The 22,520-nt window shown below is 46.6% G+C and overlaps 3 protein-coding genes across 5 annotated transcripts; 2 read left to right on the top strand and 1 right to left on the bottom strand.

Moving 5' to 3' along the window:
• Window positions 1-473: 473 nt before the first annotated feature.
• On the top strand, window positions 474-3,964 carry LOC123053010 (probable protein phosphatase 2C 48). 2 transcript variants are annotated; one of them, XM_044476382.1, is made up of 4 exons: window positions 474-1,177; window positions 2,481-2,898; window positions 2,980-3,203; window positions 3,288-3,964. In XM_044476382.1, exons 1-4 carry the CDS (start codon window positions 983-985, stop codon window positions 3,465-3,467), a joined length of 1,017 nt encoding a protein of 338 aa, XP_044332317.1. In that variant the 5' UTR covers window positions 474-982; the 3' UTR covers window positions 3,468-3,964. The 2 variants fall into 2 exon arrangements, with proteins under 2 accessions (XP_044332317.1, XP_044332323.1); XM_044476388.1 differs by having other exon boundaries at window positions 802-1,177; window positions 2,980-3,964.
• Window positions 3,965-13,827: 9,863 nt separating this feature from the next.
• Window positions 13,828-17,120, top strand: LOC123052989 (probable protein phosphatase 2C 48). Of its 2 annotated transcripts, XM_044476365.1 has the most exons (4): window positions 13,838-14,578; window positions 15,736-16,153; window positions 16,240-16,463; window positions 16,548-17,120. In XM_044476365.1, exons 1-4 carry the CDS (start codon window positions 14,282-14,284, stop codon window positions 16,728-16,730), a joined length of 1,122 nt encoding a protein of 373 aa, XP_044332300.1. In that variant the 5' UTR covers window positions 13,838-14,281; the 3' UTR covers window positions 16,731-17,120. The 2 variants fall into 2 exon arrangements, with proteins under 2 accessions (XP_044332293.1, XP_044332300.1); XM_044476358.1 differs by having other exon boundaries at window positions 13,828-14,578; window positions 16,240-17,120.
• Window positions 16,984-22,045, bottom strand: LOC123053000 (uncharacterized). The gene is made up of 8 exons (XM_044476374.1): window positions 21,694-22,045; window positions 21,482-21,612; window positions 20,422-20,499; window positions 20,275-20,319; window positions 20,071-20,115; window positions 19,918-19,969; window positions 17,854-17,950; window positions 16,984-17,415 (listed from the first exon to the last, which is right to left on the bottom strand). Exons 1-8 carry the CDS (start codon window positions 21,998-22,000, stop codon window positions 17,250-17,252), a joined length of 921 nt encoding a protein of 306 aa, XP_044332309.1. The 5' UTR covers window positions 22,001-22,045; the 3' UTR covers window positions 16,984-17,249.
• Between the last annotated feature and the right edge of the window lie 475 nt (window positions 22,046-22,520).

The raw sequence follows: 22,520 nt of genomic DNA, 5'->3' as shown, positions 1-22,520 counted from the left end.
CATTCCCGTGAAAAAATAATTGATATCTTACCAAATACCAACATGCAACAGATATATCTTACCTAATATAACGTGCAACTAATATCCTACCTGATATAAACGTACATTGCACGTACATTATTACTAGTACATTAAAACACACTAGCTTTTATTTCAACACACACGCGCTAGCTTTCAATTCAGTAGATCTTTCCTCCGGTGATAACTCATCTAAAAATAATCTTTAAATGCCCATAACAACTCCAGAAAAAATCTCATCCATTCTACCGAACTCACACACGCCATTGCCCATGAAGCATGCCCCGGCAGGCGGCATCATGGCACATTCCAGAACGGAACGGGGACAAAACGCAACACCGGAAAGCTGTTGACGGAACGGAATACGCCGAGTCGGTCTCCGAGAACATATACCCGTCGTCCTCGGCCAAACAAGCATCTTCGATCGTGTTGCTGCCTCGCCCTGCCTCGGTCTGCATGTTTGCTTCGTTGCTGTGGCTTCCACTGCACGCCCGCACGCCCGGCTCTTCGTCCCCAACCCACCTCTTGTTCCCCAACTCACCTCTCCAGCTCTCCTCCCCTTTAAAAGCTCCTCCCGAGCTTTCACCTCACACCACAACACGACCTTCGCTTCTTCATATTAATCCTTGCTTGCTCCCCTCCTTCTTCCTTAGTGAAGTTAGCCTGATCGACCGATCCTATCCATATCTCCAGTGAGCCCAAGCTCGATCGTTTCTTCAATCCAAAGACCAAAGGAACTCCCTGGAACAAGAAAGGCCCAGGAGAAACGAATCGATACTAAAGAAACCTCCCGAGCGAGCTCCCTATCCTATCCACCCATCGCCATGGGCAGGCAGTGCTCTGTCCTCGCCCGTGCACACCACCAACAGTGTCGTGGGTCACCCAGAAACTAAGAGAGCAAGGGAGAGAGAAGAAACTCTTGCACCGCCCAACTCTTTCGGGTTGTTTCTTTGGGGTAGCGAGAATGCGGCAGCTGTCGTCGCTGCTGCAGGGGCTGGCCCGATCCATGGCTGGAAAAGAGAGGAAGGAGGATGATCCGCAGGGGACGGTGCTGCGGTCGTCGGGGACGCTGCGGGGCGAGGGCTCCGAGACCTTGGCCGCCGTGTGGTCTCGCCGCGGCGAGAAGGGCACCAACCAGGACTGCTCCCTCGTCTGGGAGGTGAGTTCCATCCATCCGTCGCCTCTGCTCTGCTTCGTGATCCTGTCGCTACATGTTGATGCTCCGTTCCACGTGAAATTATATGCTCGTGGTGGTGGCAATCATTGGCGCCATACAGAGCATCTTGTAGAGCTCAGCACCCTACGTGGAGCTCTTTTGGTGAATCTTTTCATCAAGAATTTGAACAGGAAACTGTTTTGCTCCGGCGTTTCAATCAGATTGTGTGCTGTTTCTTTTCTTGCAAGCGAAGAAGATATTGTGCATGCTAGTGTCATGGTTCGTTGGCCCTGTCCCGTCGACCCATCCCTGCCGTAGGAGGAAATAGTCCAAAAGAGGAGGCAGTTCTTGGGAGGGACTAGTTGCTGGCTTGTTCTCGTTCCTGACCACAGAATAAATCAAACGGCTTCCTAAAATATGGGGTTCAAAGCTCTCCCCGCTGTGTGCCTAATCATTTTTTCTTCTAATTTTTCTTTGTTTTTTGCGAGGTGTTTTAGTTCGTCTTGTACTCTCCCGTACCGAGTTTTTCTTGTTACTGCGGGAAGTCTTGAATACGACTCAGACCCAATCTATCTTTGCGCCGTATTATGCTGAATTCATTTTGTAATCTGCTAGAAAAAGTATATTTTGTTACGTGCTAGAAAAAGTACAGAAACATACGTAGATATGTTTCTTACGAAATAGACAGAAACTGATTGAATTTTGTACTTACTAGTACAATCTAATGGGCAATGCCAAACGGAGTTGTGATTTTGGCCCTTAATTAAGCAGGCTCACTAATGTAAGTAGTGATACGTGGCTTATCTTGGCATAGGTTTTGTAGCATGTTGTTCACGAGGTCCTTGGATATGCTGCTCGCTTTTGGCTTCTACAGTACTCCATGCCAAAAAGGCATAATACACGTGTCTTGGTTTGTTGGAGAAAAAAAGGTGTTCGGCTTCTTGGTTTTCTGAATCCAATGTGGCTTGTTGGAGACTGACTGCGACGGCAGAAAGGGGTATTACGTTACCTACACTCGTAAACGGCACTGCTGAACACAGGTTGCAGGGGGGGGGGGGGACAAAAATCGCATTAGGCCAGGCCAACCAAAACTGTAACTCGATGTAAATATCAACCGCGTGTTTCTATTTATTGCACATTTAAATGAGTGAACCAAGCATAAAGAAAAAAAGAAAATAATAAGACGAATCTCAACGTAAGATCAATGACATAGGACTTAGATATACAATACTTATGGCATATCTAGATGCGCTTTAGCAAAACTGATATCAATACGCCAACAAATGAAAATACTCCTTTTCTTCAGGGATTCGGATGCCAGGATGACACCATCTTCTGCGGCATCTTCGACGGCCACGGCCAGTGGGGCCACTACGTCTCCAAGGCCGTCCGGGACTCGCTGCCGCCGTCGCTGCTGCGCCACTGGCAGGAGGCCGTCGCGCTGGCGTCGCTCATCGACGGCGAGAAGAAGCTCGGCGACTGCCAGTTCGACCTCTGGAGGCAGTCCTACCTGGCCGCCGCCGCCGCCGTCGATGAAGAGCTCCGCCGCAGCCGCCGTCTCGACGCGGTCAACAGTGGCTCCACGGCGTTGTCGATCGTCAAGAAGGGTGACACGATGGTTATCGCGAACGTGGGGGACTCACGAGCCGTCCTTGGCACCACGTCGGACGACGGCAGCATCGCCGCCGTTCAGCTCACCGTCGACTTCAAACCAAACCTGCCTCGTAAGTACAATACGCTGCTGCACATTCAGGATGGTTGATGAGAAGGCCGTTGCTCACTGGCAGCCAAATCTGATTTTGCAGAGGAGAAGGCGCGCATCGTGCAGTGCAAGGGCCGCGTGCACTGCCACGACGACGAGCCCGGCGTGCATCGGGTGTGGCTGCCCGACAGGGAGGCGCCGGGGCTGGCCATGTCACGCGCGTTCGGCGACTACTGCGTCAAGGACTACGGCGTGATCTCGGCGCCGGAGGTGACGCAGAGGAGGATCACCTCCCGGGACCAGTTCGTCATCTTGGCCACCGACGGGGTAAGCGACAAATTCTTCCTCTCGATGGTGGTAGTTGGCATAGTTCTACTGCATCATCTGATGGACGTGGGAAAATGGTGGCAGGTTTGGGACGTGGTCTCCAACGAAGAGGCGGTGCAGATCGTGGCTGACACGCCGGAGAGGGAGAAGGCGGCGAAGCGGCTCGTCCAGTGCGCCGTCCGCGCCTGGAGGCGCAAGCGGCGGGGCTACGCCGTCGATGATTGCTCGGCGATCTGCCTCTTCCTCCACCCGCCGCCATCGTAGACGGGCGCGCATTGCCATGTGGACCAGGAAGAGAGAGAGACCAGAATGGCGGATCACTGCAGATCAGGAGAGCGTGCGGCGGTTCGGCGGGTGATCGGGACGCCCGGACGGTGGGCGAACGTAACTGCTGCCGGTGGATGACCGAAAGATGAGGAGGACATGCGCCGATTGTCACCCCTCGACAGCTGCTGCGATCTGAACGTCCTACAGTGAATGCCATGCATGCCCATGATGGATCGCCCGGGATGTGGGAAGTGGGAACGGAAGGATAGGCACGTATGGGCGTGTATGGCGTGCAGGTGCAGCACGTTACGGCCGTGTCCACGCACTTGGACTGCGCATGCACAGGTGGCCGGTCAAAATGTGATCGACATCCGATCGCGTGCATGTGGCGCGCACCTGCATGCACATGTATTCTCCAACCACGTACCCCTCTTCCCTGTGCTCATCACGCAATAAAAAAATATAAAAAATAAAAATGCCTTAATTACATGACACATCCCCGTGCTTATCATGTCAGATGTACTGCTTCTAACCCTCTGCACGCTGTAAAAAACAAATCACCTGCTGCATTATAAAATTAGGAATGTGCATCTGCAGATGTGTACGTAACGTGCCGCGTGCTCCAACTTCCTTCAAGTCGACACGATTGACTATTCACAGTTTCACATACTTTCTTCGTCTAGAAATACTTGTTAGGGAACCATTTTCCCGACAAATATCTTCAGACGAAGAAAGGAGTATATAGTATTGCTTGCTTTACCGACCGATCATTATTCGTTCCTAGTTAATTGGTCGCCCAGTTGATGCGAGGTTTTTAATTGCTCCGAGATTTGCCGTTTTGTGTATGATTTGTGTCAACGACATTAGCTGAGAGTTGACGTACATGTCTCCCTGCTTCTCATTAATCATAAACCGTTCTTGTTGATCAGTTCTGGAAAACAAATAAAAAAGAATACGTCCTCATGTGGTTTTTTAGAAAAAGGAGGATAATTCCTGGCTCTTTATCATTGGGATGCACACAGTCAAAGTATGTTCTTGGAGAAAGGGAAAACCCTCGGGACTCGGTCATGATCTGTTGTAGTATGACAACCATATACTCCCTCCGTTTGGAATTACTTGTTTCGGATATGGATGTATCTAGAACTAAAATACGTCTAGATACATTCATTTCTGCGACAAGTAATTCCGAACGGAAGGAGTATATCACAAAGCTGATTTAATGTGTGCCAACCCGTTCGAAACTCTGCCACTTCTGTTATCGTTTGCTCAATAATCTGATCATTCATGGATGTCAAGAATCTTCAGCAGCAATGATAGTGGTGTGGGTGTGAGAATTGAGGCTAAAGCATATGCAATTAAGCAGGGACACGTACGTGTTATATAGAGGCAAAGATTACAAAGAGGTTAGGTGGTTAGAGCGTGGATTGATCTACAAGAAACTAGGCTATGCAATCTCAACAGCCCCACCGATCCTTATCCCTCGGTTACACATAACACGCACGTACGCACGTCTACATACGGTTTATACATCACCGTAGAATACAATGCTTAACACTACCCCTCAATCATAACTTATCTAAGTTAAGATTGTGTCGAAAAGCTTCTAGCTGCCTCAAAGACAAGGGTTTAGTAAACCCATCTGCAACCTGATCACCTGTAGGCACAAACCGAACATTGAGTAGTTTATTTGCTACCCGTTCGCGAACAAAGTGATAGTCGATCTCGATATGCTTTGTTCGAGCATGAAAAACAGGATTAGCGGTCAAATGGCACCAAGATTATCACACCAAAGTGATGCAGCCCGCGGGTGATGAAGACCCAATTCTGTCAACATATTCTGCACCCAAATAATTTCAGCAGTTGCATTAGCTAAGGCTTTATACTCAGCCTCTGTGCTGGACCTGGAAACAGTAGCTTGCTTGCGAGCACTCCAGGACACTGTGTTGCTTTCAAGAAAGACTGCAAATCCTCCCGTGGATCGTCTGTCATCAGGGCAGCTTGCCCAATCAGCATCAGAAAAGAAACTGACAAGCATGGAGTCAGATTTGCAAAGTTTGAGTCCAAGCCCTGGCGTCCCTTGAAGGTACCGGAGGATCCTCTTAAATGCAGTCCAATGAACAGAAGTGGGAGCATGCAAGAACTGACAGACCTTATTAACTGCATAGGAAATATCTGGCCGAGTCAAGGTAAGATACTGTAGTGCTCCTACCACACTCCTGTACCGAGTGGAGTCATCTGGTGCAAGTAGTTCTCCACCATGAAGAGATAGTTTCTCAGAGAGGGCCAGAGGTGTAAAAGAAGGTTTGCAACCTTTCATCCCAATGCGTTGAAGAATTTCTTGGATATATTTTTCCTGTGATAACAAAATACCACTTGCAACTGGTTTCACCTCAATGCCAAGAAAAAAATGTAGAGGCCCTAAATCTTTGAGTGCAAAATCCATACGCAGGTCCTTAAGAAGAGACTCAACTGCTGTAGGAGAAGAGCTGGTAACAACAATATCATCAACATAAATAAGCACGAAGATGATAATGCCACGCCGACGATAGAAGAACAACGAGGTATCTCCTTTTGATGCAACAAAACCAAGAGACTGTAGCTTGGAATATAACCGAGAGTACCAAGCTCGGGGTGCTTGTTTCAAACCATATAGAGCGTTGTCAAGCTTACAAACATAATGCGGTGAAGTTGAACTTTCATACCCAGGAGATTGCCTCATAAAAACTTCCTCTTCCAGAACACCATGCAAAAACGCATTCTTGACATCTAGTTGTCGAATGCACCAGTTTCGAGAGACTGCAACTGAGAGAATTAAGCGGATGGTGGCAACCTTTACTACAGGACTGAAAGTGTCCTCATAGTCAAGTCCATACCTTTGCTTGAAACCTTTGGCAACCAAACGAGCCTTGTACTTGTCAATGGTGCCATCAGATCTCCTCTTGATTTTATACACCCATTTATAGTCAATGACATTGCTACCCCTGACTGGTGGAACCAAACGCCAAGTTTTGTTGTCCATTAGTGCCAAGTATTCCTCATCCATGGCCTTTTTCCACTTGGGATCACCAAGTGCTTCACGTACATTTGTTGGTTCACCTGCAGCACAAAAAGAACCCCAACGAACACAACAATCCTTATAAACTTTAGGTTTGACAATACCACTTTGTGACCTGGTGTGCAAGTGCACAGGAGGAGGCGAAGCAGGTTGAGCGGATTGAATTTGCAGCCGGTTTTGTGAAGCAGAATTGGCAGAATCAGCCGCAGCCACAGAAGATCCCGAGCCGACCGCAGCCGATCCCGAGGCAGATACATGGGACGGGTCAGCGAGATGCGGTGCGGCCGCCCGTGGCGAACCGCCAGGTGACAGATCCTGGATGGGCCCTAGAGATTGCGGCAGCAGAGAGGCTTCCGAGTCCGCACCCAAGCCGCCACGTGGATCGCGCGAAGTCACAGCATGAGGGGGTGGCCCGCCTGGCCGACCAGAGGCACGTGGGGCTGGCCCGCCGGGAGCAGACGCGCGTGGGGTTGGCCCGCCTGGCCCGGACGCGGACGATAGCCGACCAGGGGACAGCGTGCCAGGGGGCCCGCCTGGCCACCCGCCTGACGCGTCTGGCGATGCGGATCCCGGAGTAGATGGCGCTGCGGTTGCGTCAGGGAGCGATCCCAAGGAGATACTCCCGCCCAAATCCACTTCGGGAGCTGCGTCCGGATCCTCTGCAGTAGGCGATCCTGGCTGCATAAAATCAAGGTTATTTTCATTGATTTCTTCACTGATTTCGTGACCTGTTGCCTACACACTTTCAGCAGAATTATCAAGAGTATTAGATATAGACATAGGGCCTGCAGCTGCGTCCACTCCTTGGAGAAAATTAGGTGGCAGAAGATGTGGTGGTAAAAGAACAAGTTCTTTCCGAAGTTGCGCACCGGCATTGGAATGAAGTTTGGCGAAGGGAAAAACTTGTTCGTCGAACACAACATCGCGAGAGATATAGACACGCCCGGAAGAGATATCAAGGCATTTGTACCCCTTGTGAAGACTACTATAACCCAAAAAAGCACATTGCTTGGAGCGAAACTCGAGCTTGTGCTTGTTGAAAGGACGTAAGTTGGGCCATACGGCACACCCAAAAATACGAAGGAAGGTGTAGTCTGGTTTGGTTCCAAAGAGACGTTCAAGAGGGGTTTGGTTCTTAATAACACGACTAGGAACGCGGTTGATAAGGTAGACAACTGTAAGGAATGCTTCATCCCAAAACTTTAGTGGCATAAACGCATGAGCCAAAAGCGAGAGACCAACTTCCAGGATGTGCCTGTGTTTTCTTTCTGTAGCTCCATTCTGTTGATGGGCATGAGGGCACGAGACATGGTGAGTAATGCCAATGCGCTTAAAAAAGGATTGAGCTTTTGGTATTCACCTCCCCAGTTTGTTTGCATAGCGAAAATTTTACGATTAAAAAGGCGTTCAACATGAGCTTGAAAGGAGTGGAATTTCTCAAACACATCAGATTTATTTTTGAGCAAATAGATCCAACTAAACTTACTGAAATCATCAATAAAACTGACGTAGTACTTTTGTCTGCCTACAGAGACGGGTCTAGGACCCCAAACATCTGAATAAATGAGCTCTAAAGGAGCTTTGGACTCACTATTGGAACAGGAATAAGGTAGCTGATGGCTCTTGGCCATCTGACATGCATCGCAAACCAAGATGGTCTTGTTTATTTGACACAGGAAGATGAAAATCTCGAAGAATTTTCTAAACTACCGGAAGGGAGGGATGCCCTAGACGCTTGTGCCACCGAGATGTGGATGGTGTGGTTGCTTCAAGGGCTTGGCGTTGAGGGACACCTTGCCGACCAGTAACAGGAAACAAACGCCATTTACTCTTGTTTTGAAGAATGGTTCTCCGGGTAGCCTGATCCTTGACAAAAAAAGTTTCAGGGTGAAGCTCAATAAACACATCATTATCTTTCATAAGCTGATAAGCAGAAAGAAGACACTGTTCGGCACTAGGGACATGAAGGATGTTGTTTAATTTCAAGGAGCCAGAGGGAGTGGACAAAACTGAATGGCCAATATGTGCAATATCCATACCTTGACCGCTAGCGGTGTGAATTTGTTCGTTGCCGGTGTAGCGATCACGGACGACCATCTTTTCTAACTCTCCGATGAGGTGATCTGTAGCACCGGTGTCGAGATACCAGTTGGTATCCACGCCATAGGAGTGAGCTACGTTGGCAGCGCGAGGTTGGCCGCCGCCGCCACCGCCGCCGCCGCCGTTGTTGCCGCGACCACCACCACCAACAGGGTTGCGGACGTTATTGTTGTAGCTCTTGTCATAGCGCTTTTTGCAGCGCCACACCCCATGGCCCTCCTCTTTGCAGATCTGACAGCGTTCACGGTCACCGCGGTCACCACCCTGGTTGCGCGGCGCACCGCCAGAGGAACCACCACCATAGTTGTCGTTGTAGCGTGGTGATCCGGGGTTGTTGTTGTAGCCGCCACATCCACCGCCGCCGCCACTACTGCCGCCACCACGGCTGTAGTTACCGCCACGGCCGCCGCCACGTGACGCAAGGTTGGCGGAGTGGTTCGGGGAGAACGCCGCCTGCTGGGTGGCGATGCGGCCTTCCGCTGCCAGGAGCAACGAGAAGAGCTCGGTGAGCCCGATCTGTTGATCAGTGGCGGCTCGCGTGGAGATGGCCGAGACGAAGCCATTGTAGTCCGGTTCATGCACCAGGCCCTGAAGAATTTGATCGACTAGATCATCTTCTCCAAGAGGCTTCCCGACTGCTGCGAGTTCGTCAGCAATGCCCTTCATCTTGGTGAAGTAGGCTGCTGCCGACATGTCCCCCTTGCGCGTATTACCTAGGGCAGACCAAAGCTGGAGAGTGCGTGCCCTAGATTGCGATGAAAAGCTTTGCACCAAAGCTTGCCAGATGCCAGCAGAAGTAGTATGGTTCGAGACTTGCATGAGGACATCACGAGAAAGAGATGCAATCAAGAACGTAAGCACCTGTTGGTCCTGTGTCTCCCAGATGGCGTGCTCGGGGTTCGGCGTGGTGACGGTTTCCTTCTTCCCGTCGGCGATGTCCCTCTCCGTGAGAAGAACGGCGTCTGGCTCCTTGCGAGATCCATCAAGGTAGCCCATCATGCCTGCAACTTTGATGTGCGGCAGGACTTGCGCCTTCCATACAAGGAAGTTTTCCCTGGTCAGTTTCTTGGTGATGGTGTGACCAAGGGATGCGAGGGAGTGGGAGGCCATGGCGACGGAGGAGGACGAGGATGACATGACCTAGATGCGTGGGAAGAGTTTGGCTCTGTATACCATGTAAAAATTGAGGCTAAAACGTATACAATTAAGCAGGGACGCGTACGTGTTATATAGAGGCAAAGATTACAAAGAGGTTAGGTGGTTAGGGCGTGGATTGATCTACAAGAAACTAGGCTATGCAATCTCAACAGCCCCGTCAATCCTTATCCCTTGGTTACACATAACATGCACGTACGCACGTCTACATACGGTTTATACATCACCGTAGAATACAATGCTTAACAGTGGGAACTGTGGATTCCATGCGCATAAACATTGCATCAACCACAGAAGACCGTTGGGGGCGGGTAATTATTACTTATCTCTATCATAGCATGCCACTGCAACATGATTCCGTTCCATTTTCCTTAATTAAGACGTAAGCAACAGGGTTAGCCGAGCATGGAATAGAGTAGGCTAAGAAAGAAAAAGACTAGTGCAATGCCACTTTTGGCTTACTCTATTGTTGAAACTTAAAACCCACTCGTCTGAAGGAAATAAAATCTCAGCATCCTTCATTCCACATAAATTCTAAAATTCCCTCATCCTATATTCTTGTGGTGCATATCGTCGTAATTTTTTTGTATTCGATGCTTGGACTCACTCAGGTCTAGAGGTCTTCTTTTATCTCTTGGGAGTTTTACGGACTATACTCGAATTTACCTTTTCGTAACCCCTAGTTCAAAATTGCACGCCCTTATCCATATACTGATAATAATCTGTGAAAAGTCACCACCAAGTATGAGTACTTCCTCTGGGGTTGGAACAACATGATACATATGGAGAAAATAGTGCAGAGGTCGACATTGAGATGTACTATCGGAGGATAGACCGTGAAAATAAATCAAAAATGAAGCACTAAGATCTTTTTTCTCCCATGCCATGAAAAGATGAAAAGAAAAGTGCTTGTGATGGATAAATCCAATCATGGCCTCATGCATGCATGTCAGCGTGTGTGCTCATAGTCCAGACGTCGACTTTCCAATAGTAGGAGTACATACGTACTCGTACTCCCTCTTTGATACGGAGGGAGTATTAGCTTGAATCGAAAGCTAAATAAATATCCATGTGATGGCTCAGAGAGCTTCACAGGATTAAACGAACTTGAGATTAAATAATTTGGCTGCAAGATGTGAACTGATGTCAACAGCAAGCTTGATTTGGAATGGGACGGCGAGCGTGTTAACTTGTTATAATCGAAATGTCTCTCTCCGTCGGCATATCCATGAGCTGGTGGGCCGGGGGAAACTATTAGAGAAACATATCCTCTCAATCACTACAAACAATCTATCTAAGAAAAGGTGTCGACAGCTGACAGAGTGCTTAAAAATACTTGCGTTGCGACCTCTTCTCGTAGGTTCATAGTACATAACCCCTTTGTTTCTTACCTGATTAAAGGATTACTCAGCATATATAAAGTAATTATTCTGGGTTTAATTGCAGGGTTATTTGGCCCTTTTTTTCAAAAACAAAAGGGAGCTAGCATGTAATTCCTCCGGTTTTTTTGGTCCGCATATAAAAAATTTCTAAAGTCAAACTTCATAAAGTTTGACCAACTACATAAGAAAAAATATAAAAATCCACAATATAAAATCAATATATTTAGATGCATCATGAAATTTATTTTCATACTATAACTTTTGTATTGTAAATGCTGCCATTTTTAAAGATAAGTTTCGTCAAACTTTATGTAGTTTGACTTCAAACAAATTTTATACGCAGAGCAAAAAGAAACAGAGAAAATATCTATAGCTCGCTTCACTTGTTAAAACCACTAGATGTGTCAGAAATCATAGCTACTCCCTCCGTCCCATAATATAAGATGTTTTTTTTGCGGGAGCATAATATAAGACGCTTTTGCAAGCTATTTTATATTGTGGGATGGAGGGAGTATGCATGTTCCGAGGAACGAGCCACTTGGGTAGGTTCCGATCAAATTTTCGAACAGCTAAGGCCTCCTTTGGTTTGTAGGAATGTCATAGGATTTCTACAGGATAGGATTTGCATAGGAAAATTTTCTTTGAGGCCCTTTGGTTTGTAGCAATGGGTTCCTATTCCTATATAGGATAGGAATCAATCATTCATATTTTGAAGGAAAAAAAACATTAGCTAAGACTCAATGAAAAAATTCCTATCCTATGCATCAAATGACATCTTTTTCTCTATAGAAATTGAGATGCATATCATCTCACTTTCTATGATTTTTCTATTCCTATAACATTTCTATCCTATGAATCAAAGGAGGCCTAAAATTTTTGTGTAGCTCAGTAATAGGAGTCTACACTATTTGCCGACAGACTGTGGTGACGTCCTTCCGGAAGAAGGCACACCTGGAGCCCGATGTCATGGCAGGCGCACGACATTATCCTAACTATACATGCACTGTGCTACTTTCAGCACCAAACTAAACTCATCCAACCAGCACATACATGCAGAAAAAGATCTAGCATGTGCATAAACAGTACCACATATAGTAAACCGGGGACAAATCACCGGTCGAATCAACGTCATAGCGCGTGTGCGGTGTGATGAGAAAAAAGGAAGTGGTGGCTCAAGTAACATCACACCTCATCATGTACGGCAATCTCGCTTGCCAAGCTACCAGCCCGAGAATCTATCCCACGCGCACGCCGACTGAGCCAAGTTTTGTTGTAAGGACATGTACAATGGTTGATAAGATAGTTTTATCTTAAGTTTTACATGTAAATTAGAGATGATAAAAAAACATGTCTATAATAGGTCATCTCTTAACCTTATCTATAATAATTAGTAGTTCCTAAAAATATGGTGAGACAAATTATGCTAAGAGATCATCTCTTGTCTTCTCTTAAATAAGATAAGACGAGCCTTCTCTTATGATTTCTATCTTTTCCACCTCATCATTTATCCTATGTGGCACTTTTAAGATAGAACCATTGTACATGCCCTAACTGGATGTACAGTGTGGGGCTGTCGTACAGGTTTCCCCACCACGAGAGGGCTGCTAATTTTTATTCACAGGGATTACTGAGTCAGATTTTTGTATAGGTTTTGGTCTTTGCATCATGTACGCTACAAGATGAACATAAACAAAATTATATACAGTGAAGGTTTGGACGAGTACCGCTTGGGGAGCAAATAATACACACTTCATTACCTGGGTTTTTCTTGAGAGAAAAATGTTCATGTTTCTTTTCGTGCCAAATAGCAAACCGGGCCGGTGTTAGCAAGACCCATCGTACATACCTAATATAGCTGATCCTATGAACTTATTTCTGCAGCTACAATCATACACGGAAAAAGATACACCAAAACATGCAACGACCACATCTCATGAATTATCAAATTCCCACATTAACTCGCGAGGCAATCATCTAGTGTATTTAAATAGTTTGTCTCAACTATCTCTAATTCTCTCATTACGTTGTCTCCCACCTCTTCAACTACGCCACGCCAACATCCATTAGCACTATTTTTAGGCCTACGCAAACCACATTCATGTACTCCCGCCGTCGCAAATACAAAGTGCATGGAGAAAGTCCACCTCAACATGCAAATAAGCATGCTAATTTCCACTCTATTATGCTATTTATATTTAATTAATATTTTGCAACTACAAACTAATGAAACTCAGTAAATCGTATGTATTTTCAGTTTTAACTATCACATTATCACTCAAAATATTCATGTTCGATATAATTGAACCTCATAAAAATATATCACAACATATTTTGGCAACAACGTGTGAGGTGGTATCATATGTTTCCTCTGTAAAGAAATATAAAAGCGTTTAGATTATTATAATAATGATATAAACGCTCTTATATTTCTTTAGTGCTGAAATAAACAAACCTATCCATTGTCTCGACCTCGTGCGCGCCGCTGACGATCATGCCCCTGCCTCGTCGCACATTTCAGAACGGAACGGGGACAAAACGCAACTTCAAAATGTTATATTTTCGATTCGAAGACCTAAAAGTTGTTGACGGAATGGAATACGCCGGGTCAGTCTCCGAGGAAATATACCCCGTCCCGTCGTCCCATCTCCTTTCCTTGTTCCATGGGCAAAGAAGGCATCTTCGTGTTGCTGTGCAAGCGGACGGCCCCGCGCTGCTGCCTCGGCCTCGGTCTGCATGCTATCTGTAGCTTCTACTGCACTCCCGGGCTCTTCATCCCACCTCTTCGATCTTCCCTCCCCAGCTCTCCTGTCCTTTAAAAAGCTCCCTCCCTCCCCAGCTTTCACTTCACACCACAGCTCGACTCACGCCTCTTCCTTGGCGCCAGTCCAATCCTTGCTTGCTTCCCCACTTTCTTCCTTGGCCAAGTTAACCAGATCGATCGACTGATCCTATCCATAGCTCCAGTCCAAGCTCGTTTCTTCAATCCAAAGTCAATCGCCCTCATCCAAGAAAGATCCAGGAGAAACGATCAGGGCATCTCCCAAGCTAAAGAAACCGTGCGTGTGTACTCCCTGTCCATAACTCCATATCCATCGCCATGGCCGGAGAAGGAGAGTGCTATGTCCCTGCCCGTGCACACCACCGGCGTCGTCGGTCGCGCAGAAACTAAGAGAGGAGGGGGAGAAGAAACTCTTTCGGGTTGTTTCTTTGGGGTAGCGAGAATGCGGCAGCTGTCGTCGCTGCTGCAGGGGCTGGCCCGATCCATGGCTCTGGGAAAGGAGAGGAAGGAGGAGGAGCAGGGGACGGTGCTGCGGACGTCGGGGACGCTGCGGGGCGAGGGCTCCGGGACCTTGGCCGCCGTGTGGTCTCGCCGCGGCGAGAAGGGCACCAACCAGGACTGCTCCGTTGTCTGGGAGGTGAGTTCCATCTTCCATCCATCGCCTGCTTTGCTCTGTGTTTCATAATCCGCTGGCTGCATGTTGATGCTCTGTTCCACGTCTCGTCGCAATCATTGGTGACTTTATAATAGTAGTAGCGAATTAGCGACGAGACAACTCAATATTCTCACTGACTTGGAGATTCTCATAAGGAACTTAGTTATGAAGAAGAAGAAGATATTGTGCCATGGTTCGTTGGCTTTGTCCCCTCATTGCTGTAACCTGTTGAAGAAGAAGTCTAGAATAGTTTCTGACCACTGAATAAATCAAACAGCTTCATGTACCTGTCTCAGTCTGCCTGAGATATGGGCTTCAGCTCTCTCCCCCTTCGTTTGCCTAATCAATTTTCTGATTTTTCTTTATCTTTGTGAGGTGGTTTAGTTCGTTTTGCACTCTTCAGTACAGTTCTGTTGTTGCTGCGACAAGTCTACAATACATCCTAGACTCAGTATGTCGTTGTGCCAAAAAATATTGCGTTGAATTATATTGGTTATCCACAAGAGATATTTATAGACAGAAATAAAGATATGTTTCTTAGTAGAAAAATGGACCAAAACTGATTCAGTAAACGAGACTATAATAACAATCTATCGGAGCAAAGTGCCCAACCGAGCAATGAGGTAGTCTCTTTACTAAATTACTGATGTTGGCCCTTAGTTAAGCAGTTTTTTTCACTGATGTAGTGCTACGTGGCTTATCTAGACATAGGTTTTGTAGCATGTTGTTCACGAGGTCCTTGGATATGGCGCTTGCTTTTGGCCTCTAGGCGTTTCTCTTTTACTATACTAGTACTACTAACTGTATCTCCATGCCAAAAAGGCATAATACGTGTCTCGGTTCGTTGGAGAGAAAAAGGTGTTAGGTTTCTTGGTTTCTGAATCTAATGTGTAGCTTGGGTCGTTATCCAAGAGGTTATGACTGCGATGGCAGAAAACGGTGCACTACCAAAGACAGGTTGCATGAGAAACAAAAAATCTCAACTTCTCAAGCCGTACATCTCTAATTCCTAGTTCAATCTCGAAAAAATATCTTTAATTCCTAGTATTTTCATGCATATTTCAAGTTCAAAATAGCCAAACCGAAATGGACACCAAGCTAAAAGTAAACTTGTTCTGTGGTTTTCTCCTTCTCTTCAGGGGTTCGGATGCCAGGAGGACACCATCTTCTGCGGCATCTTCGACGGCCACGGCCAGTGGGGACACTACGTCTCCAAGGCCGTCCGGGACTCGCTGCCGCCGTCGCTGGTGCGCCGCTGGCAGGAGGCCGTTACGCTGGCGTCACTCATCAACGGCGAGAAGAAGCTCTGCCACTCCCAGTTCGACCTCTGGAAGCAGTCCTACCTGGCGGCCGCCGCTGCCGTCGACGAAGAGCTCCGACGCAGCCGCCGCCTCGACGCGGTCAACAGTGGCTCCACTGCTCTGTCCATCATCAAGAAGGGTGACACGATGGTGATCGCGAACGTCGGCGACTCACGAGCCGTTCTGGGGACCACGTCGGATGACGGCAGCATCGCCGCCGTCCAGCTCACCGTCGACTTCAAACCCAACCTGCCTCGTAAGTACGCTGCGACAGACGCGCCGCTGCACGTTCAGCATTCTTGGGACGGCCATTACTCACCCACGGTGAAAACTGAATTGCAGAGGAGAAGGCGCGCATCGTGCAGTGCAAGGGTCGCGTGTACTGCGACGAGGACGAGCCCGGCGTGCACCGGGTGTGGCTGCCCGACAGGGAGGCGCCGGGGTTGGCCATGTCGCGCGCGTTTGGCGACTACTGCGTCAAGGACTACGGCGTCATCTCGGCGCCGGAGGTGACGCAGAGGAGGATCACCGCCCGGGACCAGTTCGTCATCCTGGCCACCGATGGGGTAAGCAGCCAACCACCTTTTTATGCCTTGGCTGTTGGCACAATCCTATTGCATCGTCTGATGGTCGTCGAAAAATGGCGGCAGGTTTGGGACGTGGTCTCCAACGAAGAGGCGGTGCAGATCGTGGCGGCCACGCCCGAGAGGGAGAAGGCGGCGAAGCGCCTGGTCCAGTGGGCCGTCCGTGCCTGGAGGCGCAAGCGGCGGGGCTACGCCGTCGACGACTGCTCGGCGATCTGCCTCTTCTTCCACCACTCGCCGCCATCGTAGACGGACGGCTTCGTCCCTGCATTGCCGTGAAGACCAAGCAAGAGAAAACGCCCGTCCTTTTCTTGGTAGAGTGAGTGCAGACGTCGCGGTCAGAGACCAAAATGGAAGATCACAGCAAATCACAACGCGCGGCAGTCGGGACGGTGGGCGAACTGCTGCCGGTCGACGGTCGGAAAATCTCCCCCAAAATGCACGAGAATCAACAGCAGCCAACGGCAAGGGGGCAAATGCATTTTTGTCCTCATTTTTGGTGTATGCCTCCGTCTCTGTTATGACGGGAAATCGTCACAATCATTGCCTTGTTATCTGTGTACATCAATCACAACAGGGTCATACATCACCGCCTTTGGCGCCGATAATTTGCGCCCAAAACAATCTCAATCTTAGATATTCTGCACTGAAGCATCATGCATTATTTGGTGCATCCCTGTTCATATCGACTGCCGATTCGGTAGGAAGCAGTCACACAAGTGAGAATTTCAATCTGTGGTGGCTGTGGCCGTGAAAGTCATCGTCGAGTTAGCCGCCGTAGCGACTTCTTAGCGTCTCCGGTGGCTCCTCTTCCATGATGCCAGCTCCGGTCGTGGCCAAGTATTCCCTTATTGTGGTTCTCCGGTCACCCAGATAGGTGTGGTCCAGGAAGTTGCTATATGCTGGTTCTCCCAGATTCTTGGCAGCAAGAACACTGCAAGGCAATCAAAACCCGTGTGAGGTGGTCGCAATATCAGAAGGATCGGACTTTATCTACACCCCCCTTGATGATAGAGACAGTTCGATAGAAAATGCGTTGGTACAAGAACTAGAATGTTCAGAGCAATGACTTATTTAGTTATTTTTGCTTCATGATGCATCTTGCTTTCAGATGTCACAAAGCAATGATATCATCTTGCTTGCAGAATGCCCCTTGCTTTGAGATGTCACTGATGAGATGTACCAGGAGAACAAATATATCATATAATAATCGGTGTCTCGGTGGAGTTCAAAGGTGTACAGTGATTTTAATATGCAGAAGATGCCTTTGCTGATGCTTATAAAGGGTTTATTGAAGAACAGGATAATTAAAAAAAAAGAAGCAACTAAGTGGATAGTAAGCATAAGATGCCTGAAGAGTAAACATACTTACCAGTGCCTGAGATATAGACGACAGGGTAAGATATCATTCCTCCATATTTTATCAATGTTGTACCGTCCATAGTGCTGATTATATATCTCTTTGCTTCCTGCAGAAAGAATTGGTCAACGTTTCAGTGTGTTACATGGAATTAGGAATGAGATTACAATTTTGGGCTGTCTTGTGCAATTATCCAAAAGTAAATAGCTTTGTACCTGCATAAGGCATCACTTTGCCATAAAAGGGTAAAAGAAATACTACCATGCTTAAAGCTTTGCTCATCGTCATAAAGTTTCACTATTTGAACAAACTTGTCTGTGTTAATTCTACTCTGATGCTTTTGTCATCCTATGATTCCTTAAAATCCTGATTTCTTTTCAGTGGAACTTGATCCTGCGATTCAAAGTATATGTGTGACCCAGTTTTAAAATAACTTTATATTATACATGAGCAAACTATTACTATCCTAGTAACCAATTGTTGATATCTCGTTGTATTTTTATTCAGGTATCACCCTGGCGATTTATGTAATTTTACCCTAGCTGGTCAATAGTAAACAATTGCGATAACAGAGGCAGATAAATATGCTAAAAGACCTCAAAGAATAACATAGTTAAAAGTCATATCTTGTTATAAATTAACACAAACATGCAACAATTCTTCTCAGAAATTGTTATCAAATATTATTAAATACTCCCTCTGTTCCTAAAGTATAAGAAGTTTTGGCAGTTCAAAGAGGAAAACAGGATGCTGGACACAAAAACGTAAAAGAGAAGTCTAGATCATCACTCCAATGTATCAGATGAATATAAAAAGGGATGCCAGGTCACCAAGAAAATAGTCTTTCTAGTTTCTACCAAATAATGGAAAAAGAAATATTACATCTGTCTCAAAATGTAAGACGTTTTTTGACATTACATTTTGAGACAGAGGGAGTATATCCTACCAAGCTCTGCAGCTAAGGGCCTGCTTGGATATCGTTTCCTTTCTAAATCCCCCGTAAAACATTGCCAGGTAAGAAAAAGTCAGGTGGGTTCGCTTGGTTCATCGGATTGGGCCTGTAATATTTACACCTGTATCCCCTATCATGCTCTTATTCAGTCGGTTTATGATACAGGCCTCGACTCGTCGTTTTTTTTCCGGCTGGAAAACACCTGTGGCCCAGTAATATACGCATGTAAACTAATACAGCTGTATAATATTTACACCGATGCCAAGCGGGACCTAAGTATGTCTGGAGCATGGTAGCCAAATGTGTAGGACCTGTAGATAGACCTGGTTGTTTCTGCCAGTATTTCTGGTGGATTCCTACTTTCTTGCCTAGTAGAAGTCAAAACTTACAAATTGTGGGCTTGGCGGCTCTTTGCTGGGTGATGTGGAAACTTCCACCAGAGTTTGTTTTGAATTTAAACTGGTCTGATAGCCTGCTGAATTTGAGTGCTGTGCATGCTCGTTTATGCATTACTGGGCAGGCCTATAATCTGATGAAGTTCGTGTGATGCTGGAGGAAGGAGCGAATGCACTGCAATGTGAGGCACTGACGGCCCATGATGATGGACATGGTGAAGGAAGAAGGCAAAATCTGCGCCTGGAAGATGATGGACATGAGGAAGCTGAAGAGGACGATGGAAATGGGAACATAGCTATGGAGGAAGACTAAAAGAAAAGGCTGAGGTTTCAGTGGATACGGATGATCTGCCTTTCTCCTGATGATCTGGCACCCCTGACAATCAAGTTGTGTGCTAGGGTAGTTGGCTTTCAATCTCTGTAATATACACCGTCGTTTTCTTAGCAGTTCTTGCTGCTGTTAGCTTAGATGCGGCAGCGGCCTGCGAATTCTGTCGTTAGGCCCTTTTATTTCAGTTTGGACACAAATTTGCAATGGGTGCTTTTGTTTTATTTTCATTTCGTTATCTTTTGATAGTGGAACCCAATCCCTTTTTCAGATCGTAATGGGAAAAAATCCTACCATATCTTATCAATAGTCAAACAGACAAACCCATTACAAAGTCAGTAGCAAAGTCATTGAAATGAAATGCAGAACTGAAAGAAATTTGAGTGTCATATAGATTCAACCTTTGCATCTCACTTGGAAATACTCTTCATCGCTATAGCGTGCACAGACAACCTGAACCAATAAATTCCATCAAGATGAATAATAACTGCATTGCAGGAAAGATCAAACAAAAAACTAAGCTAGAAATTCAGTCCCAAAATACAGGCCCTTACAGCTGGATTTGGAAAAGGCGCTCCATCCAGTCCTTCAGGGGCCACCTGACAACACATATATACATAAACAAAAGAGTTAGCCTAAATTAAAAGCCAGGACTGGACACTGGACAATCTAAACTCCACCAAAAGCCAGGCTTGAGATGAAGAAACTGAAAACCTAACAAAATTGGTTAGCATGCAGTGAATTAACTGCTCACCCACCGCAAGAAATCTGAACTCGAGCTCCCTCTCGATGAATGCTGGCACCTGCGAATATCCCAATTCAGTACTTCACTAAAACCTAAAAAAACTTCACTGGATTGCACATGAACAAAAAGTTGCACACTATCATAAAGTGCAGCACAGTACCTCCTCCTCCTTGATTTCAAACACAGTGACAACTATCATTTCTCCCTCACAATGCTCCACGCTTAAGCTTGAGGACTCCTACAAGTCAATCCCAATACTTCAATGAAAATCAAAACTTTATGAAAACCCAAATAAAAATGCAAGTTCCTGGCAGAAGCACACTAAACTCTACATCCTCAAACATACAAATCTAAAATCAATAATTTCGATCTATCAATAAAACACCACACTTTCCTTTCTTCTATTACCATAGACAGCGAAGACGAGTATCCATGCTTCAGAAAATCTGCTTAAGCAGTAACAAAAATCCTCTTCTGCTTGCAATAGAGTACTACAATAATTATCTTATACATTCGTAAACATATTTCCATGCCTCAGTTTTGTTCAGTGCGACATGGTTTCATCCTTTTGGACTCCACAAATGGATCAAAAGAAGCTTGCGTTCACATGGTCAAATGAACCCACGAATAACAAAGAGAAACATTAAGCAATAGAAAAAAAAATCACATGTTAGTCAATATAAAAGGCAAGCAATTATATATAAGACGAGTTTCATGCATTGGTCAATATTAAAGATAAGCAATAAAATATCTTTTTCAGAATTTTGTAAAAAGAAAAGTGATACGGTCATCTCCAAAATTGCATCTAGCTCATATCAGTGGTGGTTATTTGATTGGACAGATGCCCTAACTGCACAATGAAAACTTCTCTTTTTTCCCTCTGTATCTTTCAACATAGCAAAAATCGACAGTCAAGCGCAACTATGGAAGAGGTGAAAAATCAAAACCATAGAGAAGCTCAATTCCCTATCACCCTCACTATTTGGTCATCCAGGAATTCCAAACATCACAACATTCAGGCAGAATTGCATATGACAGCTCCGAGCAATCCATCCATGTCCCTATGGAAAATTGGAAATACTACACACCTTGTAGAGTAATCAGACACTACTACGCCACAAACAGAAATGTGAAATGCAATCGGACGAACTATGCGTACACAAAGATGAAGCACAAGTACTGACAAGAGCATCATAAAGATAAGCATACAGTCTGCTTGCCTTAGTGGCCTCAATGGCGATGCCGCGCTCGAAGAAGATGGGGGCGGCGTGGGCGAAGACGCGCCGGAACCCGCGCAGCGCCGCCACACGGAACCCCTTCAGCTCCGGGAACGTGCTCCTCGCGCTCCGCTCTGGCGTCAGGGGCCTCGAAACTTAAGCCAGTGGTTTGGACTCGGAGTTTGTTACTGACGGGGAAGAGCGGTGGCACTCACCGGAGAGAAGGGAGCCGAAGCCGATGACGGAGATGCGGCCGTCGGGAGAGGCGATGCCGGCGAAGTCGGCGGCAGAGGCCAGCTCGCTGAAGGCGTCGCCGACGCTGCTGGTGGCCCGGGCGGCCGCGGTAAGAGGAGGCATGAGGCGGCGGCTGCGGCGGATGGACGGTAGAGAGGGTTCCGGCGATCGCCGGAGGTGGAGGAGGGGTCGTCGGTGGAGGGTGGGGCGGCCTGCCGCGTTGGATTTTGATCGGACAGCTGCGGATGGCCCGGGGCGGAGCGTTCCGGCGGAGGCGATGCCGCGCATTATTGGGGAAGGACAGGCAGTCGTGTGCTTCGCTTACAGTCACCACGGCAGCTTGTTGGTTTTCTAGGGAGATCGATCTCACATTAGGTGAGATCAATGAGATCAAATTTACGAGTACATGTTAAAACATTGTTAAAAAATTATAGAAACACTCAAAAAGTTTCAGTCATAATTCGACCTACATTAATAAAAACAAAAACAAAAAAGAAATTTGAACATGAACAGTGTCAAAGTACTATTCACTAAAGCTGCCACTATTCATATTCAAATTTGTCTTTTCTAGATCTCCATATGTACATCGAGTTTTGAGCTGATTTTTTAGAGCTGGAGACAGAACCCACGTGGATATTGTCAAATAGTTTCAGAATTTTTTGATATGTCTAAATTTTTTTAGGGTTGATTTCACGATCTCACCTGATGTGAATCTCACACAAGTCTCTTCTGGTTTTCCAACACCAACAATCAATCATGTTGTTGACGAGTAAATTAAGCCATCCATACGTGTAACACATGTTCGTGA

Source organism: Triticum aestivum, chromosome 1A (genome assembly GCF_018294505.1).
Source record: "Triticum aestivum cultivar Chinese Spring chromosome 1A, IWGSC CS RefSeq v2.1, whole genome shotgun sequence".
NCBI lineage: Eukaryota > Viridiplantae > Streptophyta > Magnoliopsida > Poales > Poaceae > Triticum > Triticum aestivum.
This window is presented reverse-complemented; position numbering and strand designations above follow the sequence as displayed.